Below are 16951 nucleotides of genomic sequence, written 5' to 3'. Positions count from 1 at the left end.
ATCAAAAAATGTCACGTGCCCGAAAATGGTACCAATAAAAACGTCAACTCGTCCCGCAAAAAACAAGACCTCACATGACTCTGTGGACCAAAATATGGAAAAAGTATAGCTCTCAAAATGTGGTAACGCAAAAAATATTTTTTGCAATAAAAAGCGTCTTTTAGTGTGTGACGGCTGCCAATCATAAAAATCCGCTAAAAACCCGCTATAAATAGTAAATCAAACCCCCCTTCATCACCCCCTTAGTTAGGGAAAAATGATAAAATTAAAAAAATGTATTTATTGCCATTTTCCCATTTGGGTTAGGGTTAGGGCTAGGGTTAGGATTAGGGCTAGTGTTAGGGATGGAGTTAGGGTTAGGGTTGAGGCTAGGGTTAGGGTTGGGGCTAAAGTTAGGGTTAGGGCTACAGTTAGGGTTGGGGCTAAAATTAGGGTTAGGGTTTGGATTACATTTACGGTTGGGATTAGGGTTAGTGGTGTGTCAGGGTTAGGGGTGTGGTTAGGGTTATGGTTAGGATTAGGGATAGTGGTGTGTTGGAGTTAGGGGTGTGGTTGGGGTTAGGGGTGTGGTTGGAATTAGGGGTGTGCTTGGGTTAGGGTTTCAGTTAAAATTGGGGGTTTCCACTGTTCAGGCACATCAGGGGCTCTCTGTTGTGAATTCTGCTTTCGAACTCCCTCCTGTGGTCATGAATGGTACTTCGGCGAGTTCTGTCCATGGATTCCCTCTGGTGGCTGTGAGTGGAGCTGCTGCTTCTGAGGTTCCTTCCACAGGTGACGTAGTTTATTCTTTGGCTGGCTGTTCTATTTAACTCCACTCAGATCGTTACTCCATGCCAGCTGTCAATGTTCTTGTACTGGTTCAGTTCGCTCTTGGATCTTTCTGGTGACCTGTCTACTCCAGCAGAAGCTAAGTCCCTGCTAGTTAATTATTTGTTCATTGTTTCCTTGTCCAGTTGGCTATCATGATTTTGCCTTGCTAGCTGGAAGCTCTGGGATGCAGAGTGGCACCTCCGCACCGTGAGTCGGTGCGGAGGTCTTTTTGCACACTCTGTGTGGTCTTTTGTAGTTTTTTGTGCTGACCGCAAAGATACCTTTCCTATCCTCAGTCTGTCTAGTAAGTCTGGCCTCCCTTTGCTGAAACCTGTTTCATTTCTGTGTTTGTGACTTTCATCTTAACTCACAGTCAATATATGTGGGGGGCTGCCTTTTCCTTTGGGGAATTTCTCTGAGGCAAGGTAGGCTTTATTTTCTATCTTTAGGGCTAGTTAGCTCTTAGGCTGTGAAGAGGCGTCTAGGTCGTGTTAGGTACGCTCCACCGCTATTTCTAGTTGTGTGATAGGATTAGGGGTTGCGGTCAGCAGAGCTCCCACTTCCCAGAGCTTGTCCTGTGTAAGTTTAACCATCAGGTCGTTCCGGGTACTCCTAACCACCAGGTCCATAACAGTACAGCTGGCCCAAAGTATTAATGCATCTCAATAGAGGGAGAAGAGAAGTTCTGAGACCATTTTTTTTTCTCTGCAGTGTTTTTTGACTTTCTTTTTCCCTTAACCTCTGGGTGGTTCAGGACACAGGTGTAGATATGGACATTCAAGGTCTGTCCTCTTGTGTGGATCATCTCACTGCAAGGGTACAAAACATTCAAGATTTTTTGGTTCAGAATCCGATGTTAGAGCCTAGAATTCCAATTTCTGATTTGTTTTCTGGGGATAGATCTAAATTCCTGAATTTCAAAAATAATTGTAAACTGTTTCTAGCTTTGAAACCCCGCTCCTCTGGTGACCCCATTCAACAAGTAATCATTATTTCTTTGTTGCGTGGTGACCCTCAAGACTGGGCATTTTCCCTTGCGCCAGGAGATCCTGCATTGCGTGATGTAGATGCGTTTTTTCTGGCGCTTGGATTGCTTTATGATGAACCAAATTCAGTGGATCAGGCAGAGAAAATCTTGCTGGCTTTGTGTCAGGGTCAGGATGAAGCGGAGGTGTACTGTCAGAAGTTTAGAAAGTGGTCTGTGCTTACTCAGTGGAATGAGTGTGCCCTGGCGGCAATTTTCAGAAAGGGTCTTTCTGAAGCCCTTAATGATGTCATGGTGGGATTTCCTACGCCTGCTGGTCTGAACGAGTCTATGTCCTTGGCCATTCAGATCAATCGGCGCTTGCGTGAGCGCAAAGCTGTGCACCATTTGGCGGTATTCTCTGAACATAGGCCTGAGCCTATGCAATGTGATAGGACTTTGACCAGAGCTGAACGGCAAGAACACAGACGTCGGAATGGGCTGTGTTTTTACTGTGGTGATTCCACTCATGCTATCTCCGATTGTCCTAAGCGCACTAAGCGGTTCGCTAGGTCTGCCACCATTGGTACGGTACAGTCTAAATTTCTTTTGTCCGTTTCTCTGATTTGCTCTCTGTCGTCCTATTCTGTTATGGCATTTGTGGATTCAGGCGCTGCCCTGAATTTGATGGACTTGGAGTTTGCCAGGCGCTGTGGTTTTTTCTTGGAGCCATTGCAGTATCCTATTCCATTGAGAGGAATTGATGCTACGCCTTTGGCCAAGAATAAGCCTCAGTACTGGACTCAATTGACCATGTGCATGGCTCCTGCACATCAGGAGGATATTCGCTTTTTGGTGTTGCATAATCTGCATGATGTGGTCGTTTTGGGGTTGCTATGGCTACAGGTCCATAATCCAGTATTGGATTGGAAATCTATGTCTGTGTCCGGCTGGGGTTGTCAGGGGGTACATGGTGATGTTCCATTGCTGTCAATTTCGCCTTCCACTCCTTCTGAAGTCCCTGAGTTTTTGTCAGATTACCGGGATGTATTTGAAGAGCCCAAAACCGGTGCCTTACCTCCTCATAGGGATTGTGATTGTGCTATTAATTTGATTCCTGGTAGTAAGTTTCCTACGGGCCGACTGTTTAATTTATCTGTGCCAGAGCACGCCGCTATGCGGAGTTATATAAAGGAATCCATGGAGAAAGGTCATATTCGCCCGTCGTCATCACCGTTGGGAGCAGGGTTCTTTTTTGTGGCCAAGAAGGATGGCTCTTTGAGACCTTGTATTGATTACCGCCTTCTTAATAAGATCACAGTCAAATTTCAGTACCCTTTGCCGCTGCTGTCTGATTTGTTTGCTCGGATTAAGGGGGCTAGTTGCTTCACCAAGATAGATCTTCGAGGGGTGTATAATCTTGTGCGAATTAAACAGGGCGATGAATGGAAAACAGCATTTAATACGCCCGAGGGCCATTTTGAGTACCTGGTTATGCCATTCGGGCTTTCTAATGCTCCATCTGTGTTTCAGTCCTTTATGCATGACATCTTCCGAGAGTACCTGGATAGATTCATGATTGTATATTTGGATGATATTTTGGTCTTTTCGGATGATTGGGAGTCTCATGTGAAGCAGGTCAGAATGGTGTTCCAGGTCCTTCGTGCGAATTCCTTGTTTGTGAAGGGGTCGAAATGTCTCCTTGGGGTTCAGAAGGTTTCATTTTTGGGTTTAATTTTTTCCCCTTCTACTATCGAGATGGACCCTGTTAAAGTTCAGGCCATTTATGATTGGACTCAGCCGACATCTGTGAAGAGCCTGCAGAAGTTCCTGGGCTTTGCTAATTTTTACCGTCGCTTCATCGCTAATTTTTCTAGTGTTGCTAAACCGTTGACTGATTTGACCAAGAAAGGTGCTGATGTGGTCAATTGGTCCTCAGCGGCTGTAGAGGCTTTTCAGGAGTTGAAGCGTCATTTTTCTTCTGCCCCTGTGTTGTGCCAGCCAGATGTTTCGCTCCCGTTTCAGGTTGAGGTTGATACTTCTGAGATTGGAGCAGGGGCTGTTTTGTCGCAAAGAAGTTCTGATGGCTCGGTGATGAAACCATGTGCCTTCTTTTCTAGAAAATTCTCGCCTGCTGAGTGCAATTATGATGTTGGCAATCGAGAGTTGTTGGCCATGAAGTGGGCATTCGAGGAGTGGCGACATTGGCTTGAAGGAGCCAAGCATCGCGTGGTGGTCTTAACGGATCACAAGAATTTGACTTATCTCAAGTCTGCCAAACGGTTGAATCCTAGACAGGCTCGATGGTCGCTGTTTTTCTCCCGTTTTGATTTTGTGGTTTCGTACCTTCCGGGCTCTAAGAATGTGAAGGCTGATGCCCTGTCAAGGAGTTTTGTGCCTGACTCTCCGGGTGTTCCTGAGCCGGCGGGTATTCTCAAAGAGGGGGTAATTTTGTCTGCCATCTCCCCTGATTTGCGGCGTGTGCTGCAGAAGTTTCAGGCTGATAGACCTGACCGTTGTCCAGCGGAGAAACTGTTTGTCCCTGATAGATGGACTAGTAGAGTTATCTCTGAGGTTCATTGTTCGGTGTTGGCGGGTCATCCTGGAATCTTTGGTACCAGATTTGGTGGCTAGATCCTTTTGGTGGCCTTTTTTGTCACGGGATGTGCGTTCTTTTCTGCAGTCCTGTGGGACTTGTGCTCGGGCTAAGCCCTGCTGTTCTCGTGCCAGTGGGTTGCTTTTGCCCTTGCCGGTCCCGAAGAGGCCCTGGACGCATATTTCCATGGATTTTATTTCAGATCTCCCTGTCTCTCAAAGGATGTCGGTCATTTGGGTGGTTTGTGATCGCTTCTCTAAGATGGTTCATTTGGTACCCTTGTCTAAATTGCCTTCCTCCTCTGATTTGGTGCCATTGTTTTTCCAGCATGTGGTTCGTTTGCATGGCATTCCGGAGAACATCGTCTCGGACAGAGGTTCCCAGTTTGTTTCGAAGTTTTGGCGGTCCTTTTGTGCTAAGATGGGCATTGATTTGTCTTTTTCTTCGGCTTTCCATCCTCAGACAAATGGCCAAACCGAACAAACTAATCAGACTTTGGAGACAGATCTGAGATGCTTTGTTTCTGCTGATCAGGATGATTGGGTGTCCTTCTTGCCTTTGCCTGAGTTCGCCCTTAATAATTGGGCCAGCTCGGCTACTTTGGTTTCGCCTTTTTTCTGTAATTCTGGTTTCCATCCTCGTTTCTCTTCAGGGCAGGTTGAGCCTTCGGACTGTCCTGGTGTGGATACGGTGGTGGACAGGTTGCAGCAGATTTGGACTCATGTGGTGGACAATTTGACATTGTCCCAGGAGAAGGCTCAACGTTTCGCTAACCGCCGGCGCTGTGTTGGTCCCCGACTTCGTGTTGGGGATTTGGTTTGGTTGTCATCTCGTCATGTTCCTATGAAGGTTTCCTCTCCTAAGTTTAAGCCTCGTTTCATTGGTCCGTATAAGATTTCTGAGGTTATCAATCCTGTGTCATTTCATTTGGCCCTTCCAGCGTCTTTTGCCATCCATAATGTGTTCCATAGGTCGTTATTGCGGAGATACGTGGCGCCTATGGTTCCCTCCGTTGATCCTCCTGCCCCGGTGTTGGTCGAGGGGGAGTTGGAGTATGTGGTGGAGAAGATTTTGGATTCTCGTATTTCGAGACGGAAACTCCAGTACCTGGTCAAGTGGAAGGGTTATGGTCAGGAAGATAATTCCTGGGTTTTTGCCTCTGATGTTCATGCTGCCGATCTAGTTCGTGCCTTTCATTTGGCTCATCCTGATCGGCCTGGGGGCTCTGGTGAAGGTTCGGTAACCCCTCCTCAAGGGGGGGGGGGTAACGGTTGTGAATTCTGTTTTCGAACTCCCTCCTGTGGTCATGAATGGTACTTCGGCGAGTTCTGTCCATGGACTCCCTCTGGTGGCTGTGGGTGGAGCTGCTTCTTCTGAGGTTCCTTCCACAGGTGACGTAGTTTATTCTTTGGCTGGCTGTTCTATTTAACTCCACTCAGATCGTTACTCCATGCCAGCTGTCAATGTTCTTGTACTGGTTCAGTTCGCTCTTGGATCTTTCTGGTGACCTGTCTACTCCAGCAGAAGCTAAGTCCCTGCTAGTTAATTATTTGTTCATTGTTTCCTTGTCCAGTTGGCTATCATGATTTTGCCTTGCTAGCTGGAAGCTCTGGGATGCAGAGTGGCACCTCCGCACCGTGAGTCGGTACGGAGGTCTTTTTGCACACTCTGCGTGGTCTTTTGTAGTTTTTTGTGCTGACCGCAAAGATACCTTTCCTATCCTCAGTCTGTTTAGTAAGTCTGGCCTCCCTTTGCTGAAACCTGTTTCATTTCTGTGTTTGTGACTTTCATCTTAACTCACAGTCAATATATGTGGGGGGCTGCCTTTTCCTTTGGGGAATTTCTCTCAGGCAAGGTAGGCTTTATTTTCTATCTTTAGGGCTAGTTAGCTCTTAGGCTGTGAAGAGGCGTCTAGGTCGTGTTAGGTACGCTCCACGGCTATTTCTAGTTGTGTGATAGGATTAGGGGTTGCGGTCAGCAGAGCTCCCACTTCCCAGAGCTTGTCCTGTGTGAGTTTAACCATCAGGTCGTTCCGGGTGCTCCTAACCACCAGGTCCATAACAGCTCTCCAAACGCGACATGGCGTCCGATGTCATTTCCAGCCAATTCTGCGATGAAACAGTAAAACAGTGCTCCTTACCTTCCGAGCTCTCCCGTGTGCCCAAACAGGGGTTTACCCCAACATATGGGATATCAGCGTGCTCAGGACAAATTGGACAACAACTTTTGGGGTCCAATTTCTCTTGTTACCCTTGGGAAAATAAAAATTTGGGGGGCTAAAAAAACATTTTTGTTGGAAAAAATGATTTTTTTATTTTCACGGCTCTGCGTTATAAACTGTAGTGAAACACTTGGGGGTTCAAAGTTCTCACATCTAGATAAGTTCCTTGGGGGGTCTAGTTTCCAATATGGGGTCACTTGTGGGTGTTTCTACTGTTTAGGTACACCAGGGGCTCTGCAAACGCAATGTGATGCCTGCACACCAATCCATCAAAGTCTGCATTCCAAACAGCGCTCCTTCCCTTCCGAGCTCTCCTATGCGCCCAAACGGTGGTTCCCTCCCACATATGGGGTATCAGCGTACTCAGGACAAATTGGACAACAACTTTTGGGGTCCAATTTCTCCTGTTACCCTTGAAAAAATACAAAACGGGCTAAAAATAATTTTTGTGGAAAAAAATGATTTTTTATTTTCACGGCTCTGCGTTATAAACTGTAGTGAAACACTTGGGGGTTCAAAGGTCTCACCACACATCTAGATAAGTTCCTTAGGGGGTCTATTTTCCAACATGGGGTCAGTTGTGGGGGGTTTCAATGTTTAGGTACATTAGGGGCTCTGTAAATGCAACGTGACGCCTGCAGACTAATCCATCTAAGTCTGCATTCCAAATGGCACTCCTTCCCTTCCGAGCTCTGCCATGCACCCAAACGGTGGTTTTCCCCCCACATGTGGGATACTTGACCTCAGCTCCATTCATTCTCTATGGGGCTGTGTGAAAATACCAAGCACAGTGCCGGGCAGTCCAATAGAGAATGAATGGAGCGCAGGATGAACATGTGCACTCAGGCGCCAATCTAGGTGATAAACGCTCCCATTGGTCGGACCAACACGATCTATGTTACAGATGATAACTTGTATTCACCAGACAACCCCTTTAATTCCAGCGGCCCTGGGATGCTTCTATATGTTGCCATGGCAACCAGGTACCTATCAGCTACCATAACATAGAGGGGGCTAAAAAAAATCAAAATGCCTAAACAAGCCCTCATGCAGCTCCATCAATCATAAAGGTGCAGGAAGATGGTGACGACGTTATGGACACATTTCCCCAATGTCCTTCCAGCTATTATGTGGGATGGAGCCTGTTTGCGACTATCATTTCCGGCAATACTGGATTGTGGCCGCGGTGGGGCGCTGTTCTGAATGCGGGTAACTTTATAACAGCGCACAGTCCCTGTCACCCCAGACTGCGGCCGCACCGCGAGCACAGGTGGAAGACGGCTGCACGCCCAGACAGACAAACGGGGCGGGGACAGTGGACAATTAACCAATCAACTGAGCGGAAGATGCTCAACCCCGCCCATTTCTGCTACTCCGAAATAAACTTTTACGCCGGTCTAATAGACTCTCCGTAACCTGCCCCGGGGCAGTATGGGAAGTGTGCGCCTGTACAGGAGCCGGTACTCGCCCCGTATACTGGGTGTGGTAGGCACCTCGGTCCGGTACAGGTAACAGGAGGTTCCGTCACCCGGCTGTAGGGGGCGCTGTGCACTGTGGGAGGTAGGAGGTGGGTGTGGCGTCCTGCAAGGTACTGGCAGCTCTTACCTCAGCTGCGCTCACTCACGACATGTACATGACAGGGATGGAGCCGGAGGGGGTCTCTCTACAAGACTTGGCCAATTTGGCCATTGGGACCCCAGAAGTCGGGGCAGTGAATTTCACTGCACTGCACACTCTTCTTCATGCCTTCATCAAGCACCTACAGATCCAGAATGTTAGTGTACAGCTCCCAGGTGGCACCGGACAGCACCCACCATCAGGAGGAGTCCTGGTGATGAAAGAGAAGAATGGGCAGGTGGACAGGATGGAAAACAGGATCCTGCACTTGGAGCAGCAGCTAGAGGCCTTAAACACCTTGCCTTCTGGGTTAGATCTCATCGAAAGGAGCAAATCTGGACAGGAGAGGGGAAGTGGCGCCGTGGAGGACATGTGGCAGATACTGCAGCTGAAGAAGAGACTGGAGGTGAATGAGGAAGGAGTGAGCAAGGTAATGGATGTCCATCGCCTTACTGGGTCTTGGGGTTCAGACCGGAATATGTCATCTCCAGTAGTCACCAGTGTAGACCACATATCTCTGATCAGATCCTGGGGGTCCTGTATGAAGAAGACAATACTGACCAGAATATGTCATCTCCAGTAGTCACCAGTGTAGACCACATATCTCTGATCAGATCCTGGGGGTCCTGTATGAAGAAGACAATACTGACCAGAATATGTCATCTCCAGTAGTCACCAGTGTAGACCACATATCACTGATCAGGTCCTGGGGGTCCTATATGAAGAAGACAATACTGACCAGAATATGTCATCTCCAGTAGTCATCAGTGTAGACCACATATCACTGATCAGGTCCTGGGGGTCCTATATGAAGAAGACAATACTGACCAGAATATGTCATCTCCAGTAGTCATCAGTGTAGACCACATATCACTGATCAGGTCCTGGGGGTCCTATATGAAGAAGACAATACTGACCAGAATATGTCATCTCCAGTAATCACCAGTGTAGACCACATATCACTGATCAGGTCCTGGGGGTCCTATATGAAGAAGACAATACTGACCAGAATATGTCATCTCCAGTAGTCATCAGTGTAGACCACATATCACTGATCAGGTCCTGGGGGTCCTATATGAAGAAGACAATACTGACCAGAATATGTCATCTCCAGTAGTCATCAGTGTAGACCACATATCACTGATCAGGTCCTGGGGGTCCTATATGAAGAAGACAATACTGACCAGAATATGTCATCTCCAGTAGTCATCAGTGTAGACCACATATCACTGATCAGGTCCTGGGGGTCCTATATGAAGAAGACAATACTGACCAGAATATGTCATCTCCAGTAATCACCAGTGTAGACCACATATCACTGATCAGGTCCTGGGGGTCCTATATGAAGAAGACAATACTGACCAGAATATGTCATCTCCAGTAGTCACCAGTGTAGACCACATATCACTGATCAGGTCCTGGGGGTCCTATATGAAGAAGACAATACTGACCAGAATATGCCATCTCCAGTAGTCACCAGTGTAGACCACATATCACTGATCAGGTCCTGGGGGTCCTATATGAAGAAGACAATACTGACCAGAATATGTCATCTCCAGTAATCAGCAGTGTAGACCACATATCACTGATCAGATCCTGGGGGTCCTATATGAAGAAGACAATACTGACCAGAATATGCCATCTCCAGTAGTCACCAGTGTAGACCACATATCTCTGATCAGGTCCTGGGGGTCCTATATGAAGAAGACAATACTGACCAGAATATGCCATCTCCAGTAGTCACCAGTGTAGACTACATATCACTGATCAGATCCTGGGGGTCCTGTATGAAGAAGACAATACTGGCCAGAATATGTCATCTCCAGTAATCACCAGTGTAGACCACATATCACTGATCAGGTCCTGGGGGTCCTATATGAAGAAGACAATACTGACCAGAATATGTCATCTCCAGTGATCACCAGTGTAGACCACATATCACTGATCAGGTCCTGGGGGTCCTATATGAAGAAGACAATACTGACCAGAATATGTCATCTCCAGTAATCAGCAGTGTAGACCACATATCACTGATCAGGTCCTGGGGGTCCTATATGAAGAAGACAATACTGACCAGAATATGCCATCTCCAGTAATCACCAGTGTAGACCAGATATCACTGATCAGGTCCTGGGGGTCCTATATGAAGAAGACAATACTGACCAGAATATGTCATCTCCAGTAGTCACCAGTGTAGACCACATATCACTGATCAGATCCTGGGGGTCCTGTATGAAGAAGACAATACTGACCAGAATATGTCATCTCCAGTAATCACCAGTGTAGACCACATATCGCTGATCAGGTCCTGGGGGTCCTATATGAAGAAGACAATACTGACCAGAATATGTCATTTCCAGTAATCACCAGTGTAGACCACATATCACTGATCAGGTCCTGGGGGTCCTATATGAAGAAGACAATACTGACCAGAATATGCCATCTCCAGTAGTCACCAGTGTAGACCACATATCACTGATCAGGTCCTGGGGGTCCTATATGAAGAAGACAATACTGACCAGAATATGTCATCTCCAGTGATCACCAGTGTAGACCACATATCACTGATCAGGTCCTGGGGGTCCTATATGAAGAAGACAATACTGACCAGAATATGTCATCTCCAGTAATCAGCAGTGTAGACCACATATCACTGATCAGGTCCTGGGGGTCCTATATGAAGAAGACAATACTGACCAGAATATGCCATCTCCAGTAATCACCAGTGTAGACCAGATATCACTGATCAGGTCCTGGGGGTCCTATATGAAGAAGACAATACTGACCAGAATATGTCATCTCCAGTAGTCACCAGTGTAGACCACATATCACTGATCAGATCCTGGGGGTCCTGTATGAAGAAGACAATACTGACCAGAATATGTCATCTCCAGTAATCACCAGTGTAGACCACATATCGCTGATCAGGTCCTGGGGGTCCTATATGAAGAAGACAATACTGACCAGAATATGTCATTTCCAGTAATCACCAGTGTAGACCACATATCACTGATCAGGTCCTGGGGGTCCTATATGAAGAAGACAATACTGACCAGAATATGTCATCTCCAGTAGTCACCAGTGTAGACCACATATCACTGATCAGGTCCTGGGGGTCCTATATGAAGAAGACAATACTGACCAGAATATGCCATCTCCAGTAGTCACCAGTGTAGACCACATATCTCTGATCAGATCCTGGGGGTCCTGTATGAAGAAGACAATACTGACCAGAATATGTCATCTCCAGTAGTCATCAGTGTAGACCACATATCACTGATCAGGTCCTGGGGGTCCTATATGAAGAAGACAATACTGACCAGAATATGTCATCTCCAGTAGTCATCAGTGTAGACCACATATCACTGATCAGGTCCTGGGGGTCCTATATGAAGAAGACAATACTGACCAGAATATGTCATCTCCAGTAGTCATCAGTGTAGACCACATATCACTGATCAGGTCCTGGGGGTCCTATATGAAGAAGACAATACTGACCAGAATATGTCATCTCCAGTAATCACCAGTGTAGACCACATATCACTGATCAGGTCCTGGGGGTCCTATATGAAGAAGACAATACTGACCAGAATATGTCATCTCCAGTAGTCATCAGTGTAGACCACATATCACTGATCAGGTCCTGGGGGTCCTATATGAAGAAGACAATACTGACCAGAATATGTCATCTCCAGTAGTCATCAGTGTAGACCACATATCACTGATCAGGTCCTGGGGGTCCTATATGAAGAAGACAATACTGACCAGAATATGTCATCTCCAGTAGTCATCAGTGTAGACCACATATCACTGATCAGGTCCTGGGGGTCCTATATGAAGAAGACAATACTGACCAGAATATGTCATCTCCAGCAATCACCAGTGTAGACCACATATCACTGATCAGGTCCTGGGGGTCCTATATGAAGAAGACAATACTGACCAGAATATGTCATCTCCAGTAGTCACCAGTGTAGACCACATATCACTGATCAGGTCCTGGGGGTCCTATATGAAGAAGACAATACTGACCAGAATATGCCATCTCCAGTAGTCACCAGTGTAGACCACATATCACTGATCAGGTCCTGGGGGTCCTATATGAAGAAGACAATACTGACCAGAATATGTCATCTCCAGTAATCAGCAGTGTAGACCACATATCACTGATCAGATCCTGGGGGTCCTATATGAAGAAGGCAATACTGACCAGAATATGCCATCTCCAGTAGTCACCAGTGTAGACCACATATCTCTGATCAGGTCCTGGGGGTCCTATATGAAGAAGACAATACTGACCAGAATATGCCATCTCCAGTAGTCACCAGTGTAGACTACATATCACTGATCAGATCCTGGGGGTCCTGTATGAAGAAGACAATACTGGCCAGAATATGTCATCTCCAGTAATCACCAGTGTAGACCACATATCACTGATCAGGTCCTGGGGGTCCTATATGAAGAAGACAATACTGACCAGAATATGCCATCTCCAGTAGTCACCAGTGTAGACCACATATCACTGATCAGGTCCTGGGGGTCCTATATGAAGAAGACAATACTGACCAGAATATGTCATCTCCAGTGATCACCAGTGTAGACCACATATCACTGATCAGGTCCTGGGGGTCCTATATGAAGAAGACAATACTGACCAGAATATGTCATCTCCAGTAATCAGCAGTGTAGACCACATATCACTGATCAGGTCCTGGGGGTCCTATATGAAGAAGACAATACTGACCAGAATATGCCATCTCCAGTAATCACCAGTGTAGACCAGATATCACTGATCAGGTCCTGGGGGTCCTATATGAAGAAGACAATACTGACCAGAATATGTCATCTCCAGTAGTCACCAGTGTAGACCACATATCACTGATCAGATCCTGGGGGTCCTGTATGAAGAAGACAATACTGACCAGAATATGTCATCTCCAGTAATCACCAGTGTAGACCACATATCGCTGATCAGGTCCTGGGGGTCCTATATGAAGAAGACAATACTGACCAGAATATGTCATTTCCAGTAATCACCAGTGTAGACCACATATCACTGATCAGGTCCTGGGGGTCCTATATGAAGAAGACAATACTGACCAGAATATGTCATCTCCAGTAGTCACCAGTGTAGACCACATATCACTGATCAGGTCCTGGGGGTCCTATATGAAGAAGACAATACTGACCAGAATATGCCATCTCCAGTAGTCACCAGTGTAGACCACATATCACTGATCAGGTCCTGGGGGTCCTATATGAAGAAGACAATACTGACCAGAATATGTCATCTCCAGTAATCAGCAGTGTAGACCACATATCACTGATCAGATCCTGGGGGTCCTATATGAAGAAGACAATACTGACCAGAATATGCCATCTCCAGTAGTCACCAGTGTAGACCACATATCTCTGATCAGGTCCTGGGGGTCCTATATGAAGAAGACAATACTGACCAGAATATGCCATCTCCAGTAGTCACCAGTGTAGACTACATATCACTGATCAGATCCTGGGGGTCCTGTATGAAGAAGACAATACTGGCCAGAATATGTCATCTCCAGTAATCACCAGTGTAGACCACATATCACTGATCAGGTCCTGGGGGTCCTATATGAAGAAGACAATACTGACCAGAATATGCCATCTCCAGTAGTCACCAGTGTAGACCACATATCACTGATCAGGTCCTGGGGATCCTATATGAAGAAGACAATACTGACCAGAATATGTCATCTCCAGTGATCACCAGTGTAGACCACATATCACTGATCAGGTCCTGGGGGTCCTATATGAAGAAGACAATACTGATCAGAATATGTCATCTCCAGTAATCAGCAGTGTAGACCACATATCACTGATCAGGTCCTGGGGGTCCTATATGAAGAAGACAATACTGACCAGAATATGCCATCTCCAGTAATCACCAGTGTAGACCAGATATCACTGATCAGGTCCTGGGGGTCCTATATGAAGAAGACAATACTGACCAGAATATGTCATCTCCAGTAGTCACCAGTGTAGACCACATATCACTGATCAGATCCTGGGGGTCCTGTATGAAGAAGACAATACTGACCAGAATATGTCATCTCCAGTAATCACCAGTGTAGACCACATATCACTGATCAGGTCCTGGGGGTCCTATATGAAGAAGACAATACTGACCAGAATATGTCATCTCCAGTAATCAGCAGTGTAGACCACATATCACTGATCAGGTCCTGGGGGTCCTATATGAAGAAGAGAATACTGACCAGAATATGCCATCTCCAGTAATCACCAGTGTAGACCACATATCACTGATCAGGTCCTGGGGGTCCTGTATGAAGAAGACAATACTGACCAGAATATGTCATCTCCAGTAGTCACCAGTGTAGACCACATATCACTGATCAGATCCTGGGGGTCCTGTGTGAAGAAGACAATACTGACCAGAATATGTCATCTCCAGTAATCACCAGTGTAGACCACATATCGCTGATCAGGTCCTGGGGGTCCTATATGAAGAAGACAATACTGACCAGAATATGTCATTTCCAGTAATCACCAGTGTAGACCACATATCACTGATCAGGTCCTGGGGGTCCTATATGAAGAAGACAATACTGACCAGAATATGTCATCTCCAGTAGTCACCAGTGTAGACCACATATCACTGATCAGGTCCTGGGGGTCCTATATGAAGAAGACAATACTGACCAGAATATGCCATCTCCAGTAGTCACCAGTGTAGACCACATATCACTGATCAGGTCCTGGGGGTCCTATATGAAGAAGACAATACTGACCAGAATATGTCATCTCCAGTAGTCACCAGTGTAGACCACATATCACTGATCAGGTCCTGGGGGTCCTATATGAAGAAGACAATACTGACCAGAATATGTCATCTCCAGTAGTCACCAGTGTAGACCACATATCACTGATCAGGTCCTGGGGGTCCTATATGAAGAAGACAATACTGACCAGAATATGCCATCTCCAGTAGTCACCAGTGTAGACCACATATCACTGATCAGGTCCTGGGGGTCCTATATGAAGAAGACAATACTGACCAGAATATGCCATCTCCAGTAGTCACCAGTGTAGACCACATATCACTGATCAGGTCCTGGGGTTCCTATATGAAGAAGACAATACTGACCAGAATATGTCACCTCCAGTGATCACCAGTGTAGACCACACATCACTGATCAGATCCTGGGGGTCCTGTATGAAGAAGACAATACTGACCAGAATATGCCATCTCCAGTAGTCACCAGTGTAGACCACATATCACTGATCAGGTCCTGGAGGTCCTATATGAAGAAGACAATACTGACCAGAATATGTCATCTCCAGTAGTCACCAGTGTAGACCACATATCACTGATCAGATCCTGGGGGTCCTGTATGAAGAAGACAATACTGACCAGAATATGTAATCTCCAGTAATCACCAGTGTAGACCACATATCACTGATCAGGTCCTGGGGGTCCTATATGAAGAAGACAATACTGACCAGAATATGTCATCTCCAGTAATCAGCAGTGTAGACCACATATCACTGATCAGGTCCTGGGGGTCCTATATGAAGAAGGCAATACTGACCAGAATATGCCATCTCCAGTAATCACCAGTGTAGACCACATATCACTGATCAGGTCCTGGGGGTCCTATATGAAGAAGACAATACTGACCAGAATATGTCATCTCCAGTAGTCACCAGTGTAGACCACATATCACTGATCAGATCCTGGGGGTCCTGTATGAAGAAGACAATACTGACCAGAATATGTCATCTCCAGTAATCACCAGTGTAGACCACATATCACTGATCAGGTCCTGGGGGTCCTATATGAAGAAGACAATACTGACCAGAATATGTCATTTCCAGTAGTCACCAGTGTAGACCACATATCACTGATCAGGTCCTGGGGGTCCTATATGAAGAAGACAATACTGACCAGAATATGTCATCTCCAGTAGTCACCAGTGTAGACCACATATCACTGATCAGGTCCTGGGGGTCCTATATGAAGAAGACAATACTGACCAGAATATGTCATCTCCAGTAGTCACCAGTGTAGACCACATATCACTGATCAGGTCCTGGGGGTCCTGTATGAAGAAGACAATACTGACCAGAATATGTCATCTCCAGTAGTCACCAGTGTAGACCACATATCACTGATCAGGTTCTGTGTCCTGTATGAAGAACATATGACCAGAATATGTCATCTCCAGAAGTCACCAGTGTAGACCAGGGGTCCCCAACTCCAGTCCTCAAGGCCCACCAACATGTCATGTTTTCAGGATTTCCTTAGTCTTGCCCAGGTAATTGCATCACCTGTGCAATGCAAAGGAAATCCTGAAAACATGACCTGTTGGTGGGCCTTGAGGACTGGAGTTGGGGACCCCTGGTGTAGACCACATATCACTCATCAGGTTCTGTGGGTGCTTTATGAAGGATGCTTACCAGAATATGTTATCTCCAGTAATCACCAGTGTAGACCACATATCACTGATCAGGTTCTGGGGGTCCTGTATGAAGAAGACAATACTGACCACAATGTGTCATACTAAGTGATCACCAGTGTAGACCACATATCACTGATCAGGTCTTGGGGGTCCTGTATGAAGAACATATGACCAGAATATGTAATCACCAGTGTAGACCACATATCACTGATCAGGTTCTGGGGGTCCTGTATTGAAGAAGACAATACTGACCACAATGTGTCATATCCAGTGATCACCAG

At 46.3% G+C, this 16951-nt stretch overlaps 1 protein-coding gene across 3 annotated transcripts in view; it reads left to right on the top strand.

Moving 5' to 3' along the window:
* The first annotated feature begins 8212 nt into the window (after positions 1-8212).
* Positions 8213-16951, top strand: part of QRICH2 (glutamine rich 2) — a 109756-nt gene continuing 101017 nt past the window's right edge. For 2 of the 3 annotated variants that reach the window (XM_069752078.1, XM_069752076.1), the window contains exon 1: positions 8231-8638. In XM_069752078.1, coding sequence (XP_069608179.1) covers positions 8234-8638 — 405 coding nt within the window. In that variant the 5' untranslated portion in view covers positions 8231-8233. Of the gene's footprint in view, positions 8639-16951 lie in introns of all 3 variants that reach the window. The other variant, XM_069752077.1, reaches the window with a different exon arrangement.

Source organism: Ranitomeya imitator, chromosome 2 (assembly GCF_032444005.1).
Source record: "Ranitomeya imitator isolate aRanImi1 chromosome 2, aRanImi1.pri, whole genome shotgun sequence".
Classification (NCBI taxonomy): Eukaryota; Metazoa; Chordata; class Amphibia; order Anura; family Dendrobatidae; genus Ranitomeya; species Ranitomeya imitator.
The sequence above is the reverse complement of the archived record's forward strand: the minus strand, read 5'-3'. Positions and strand labels throughout refer to the sequence as shown.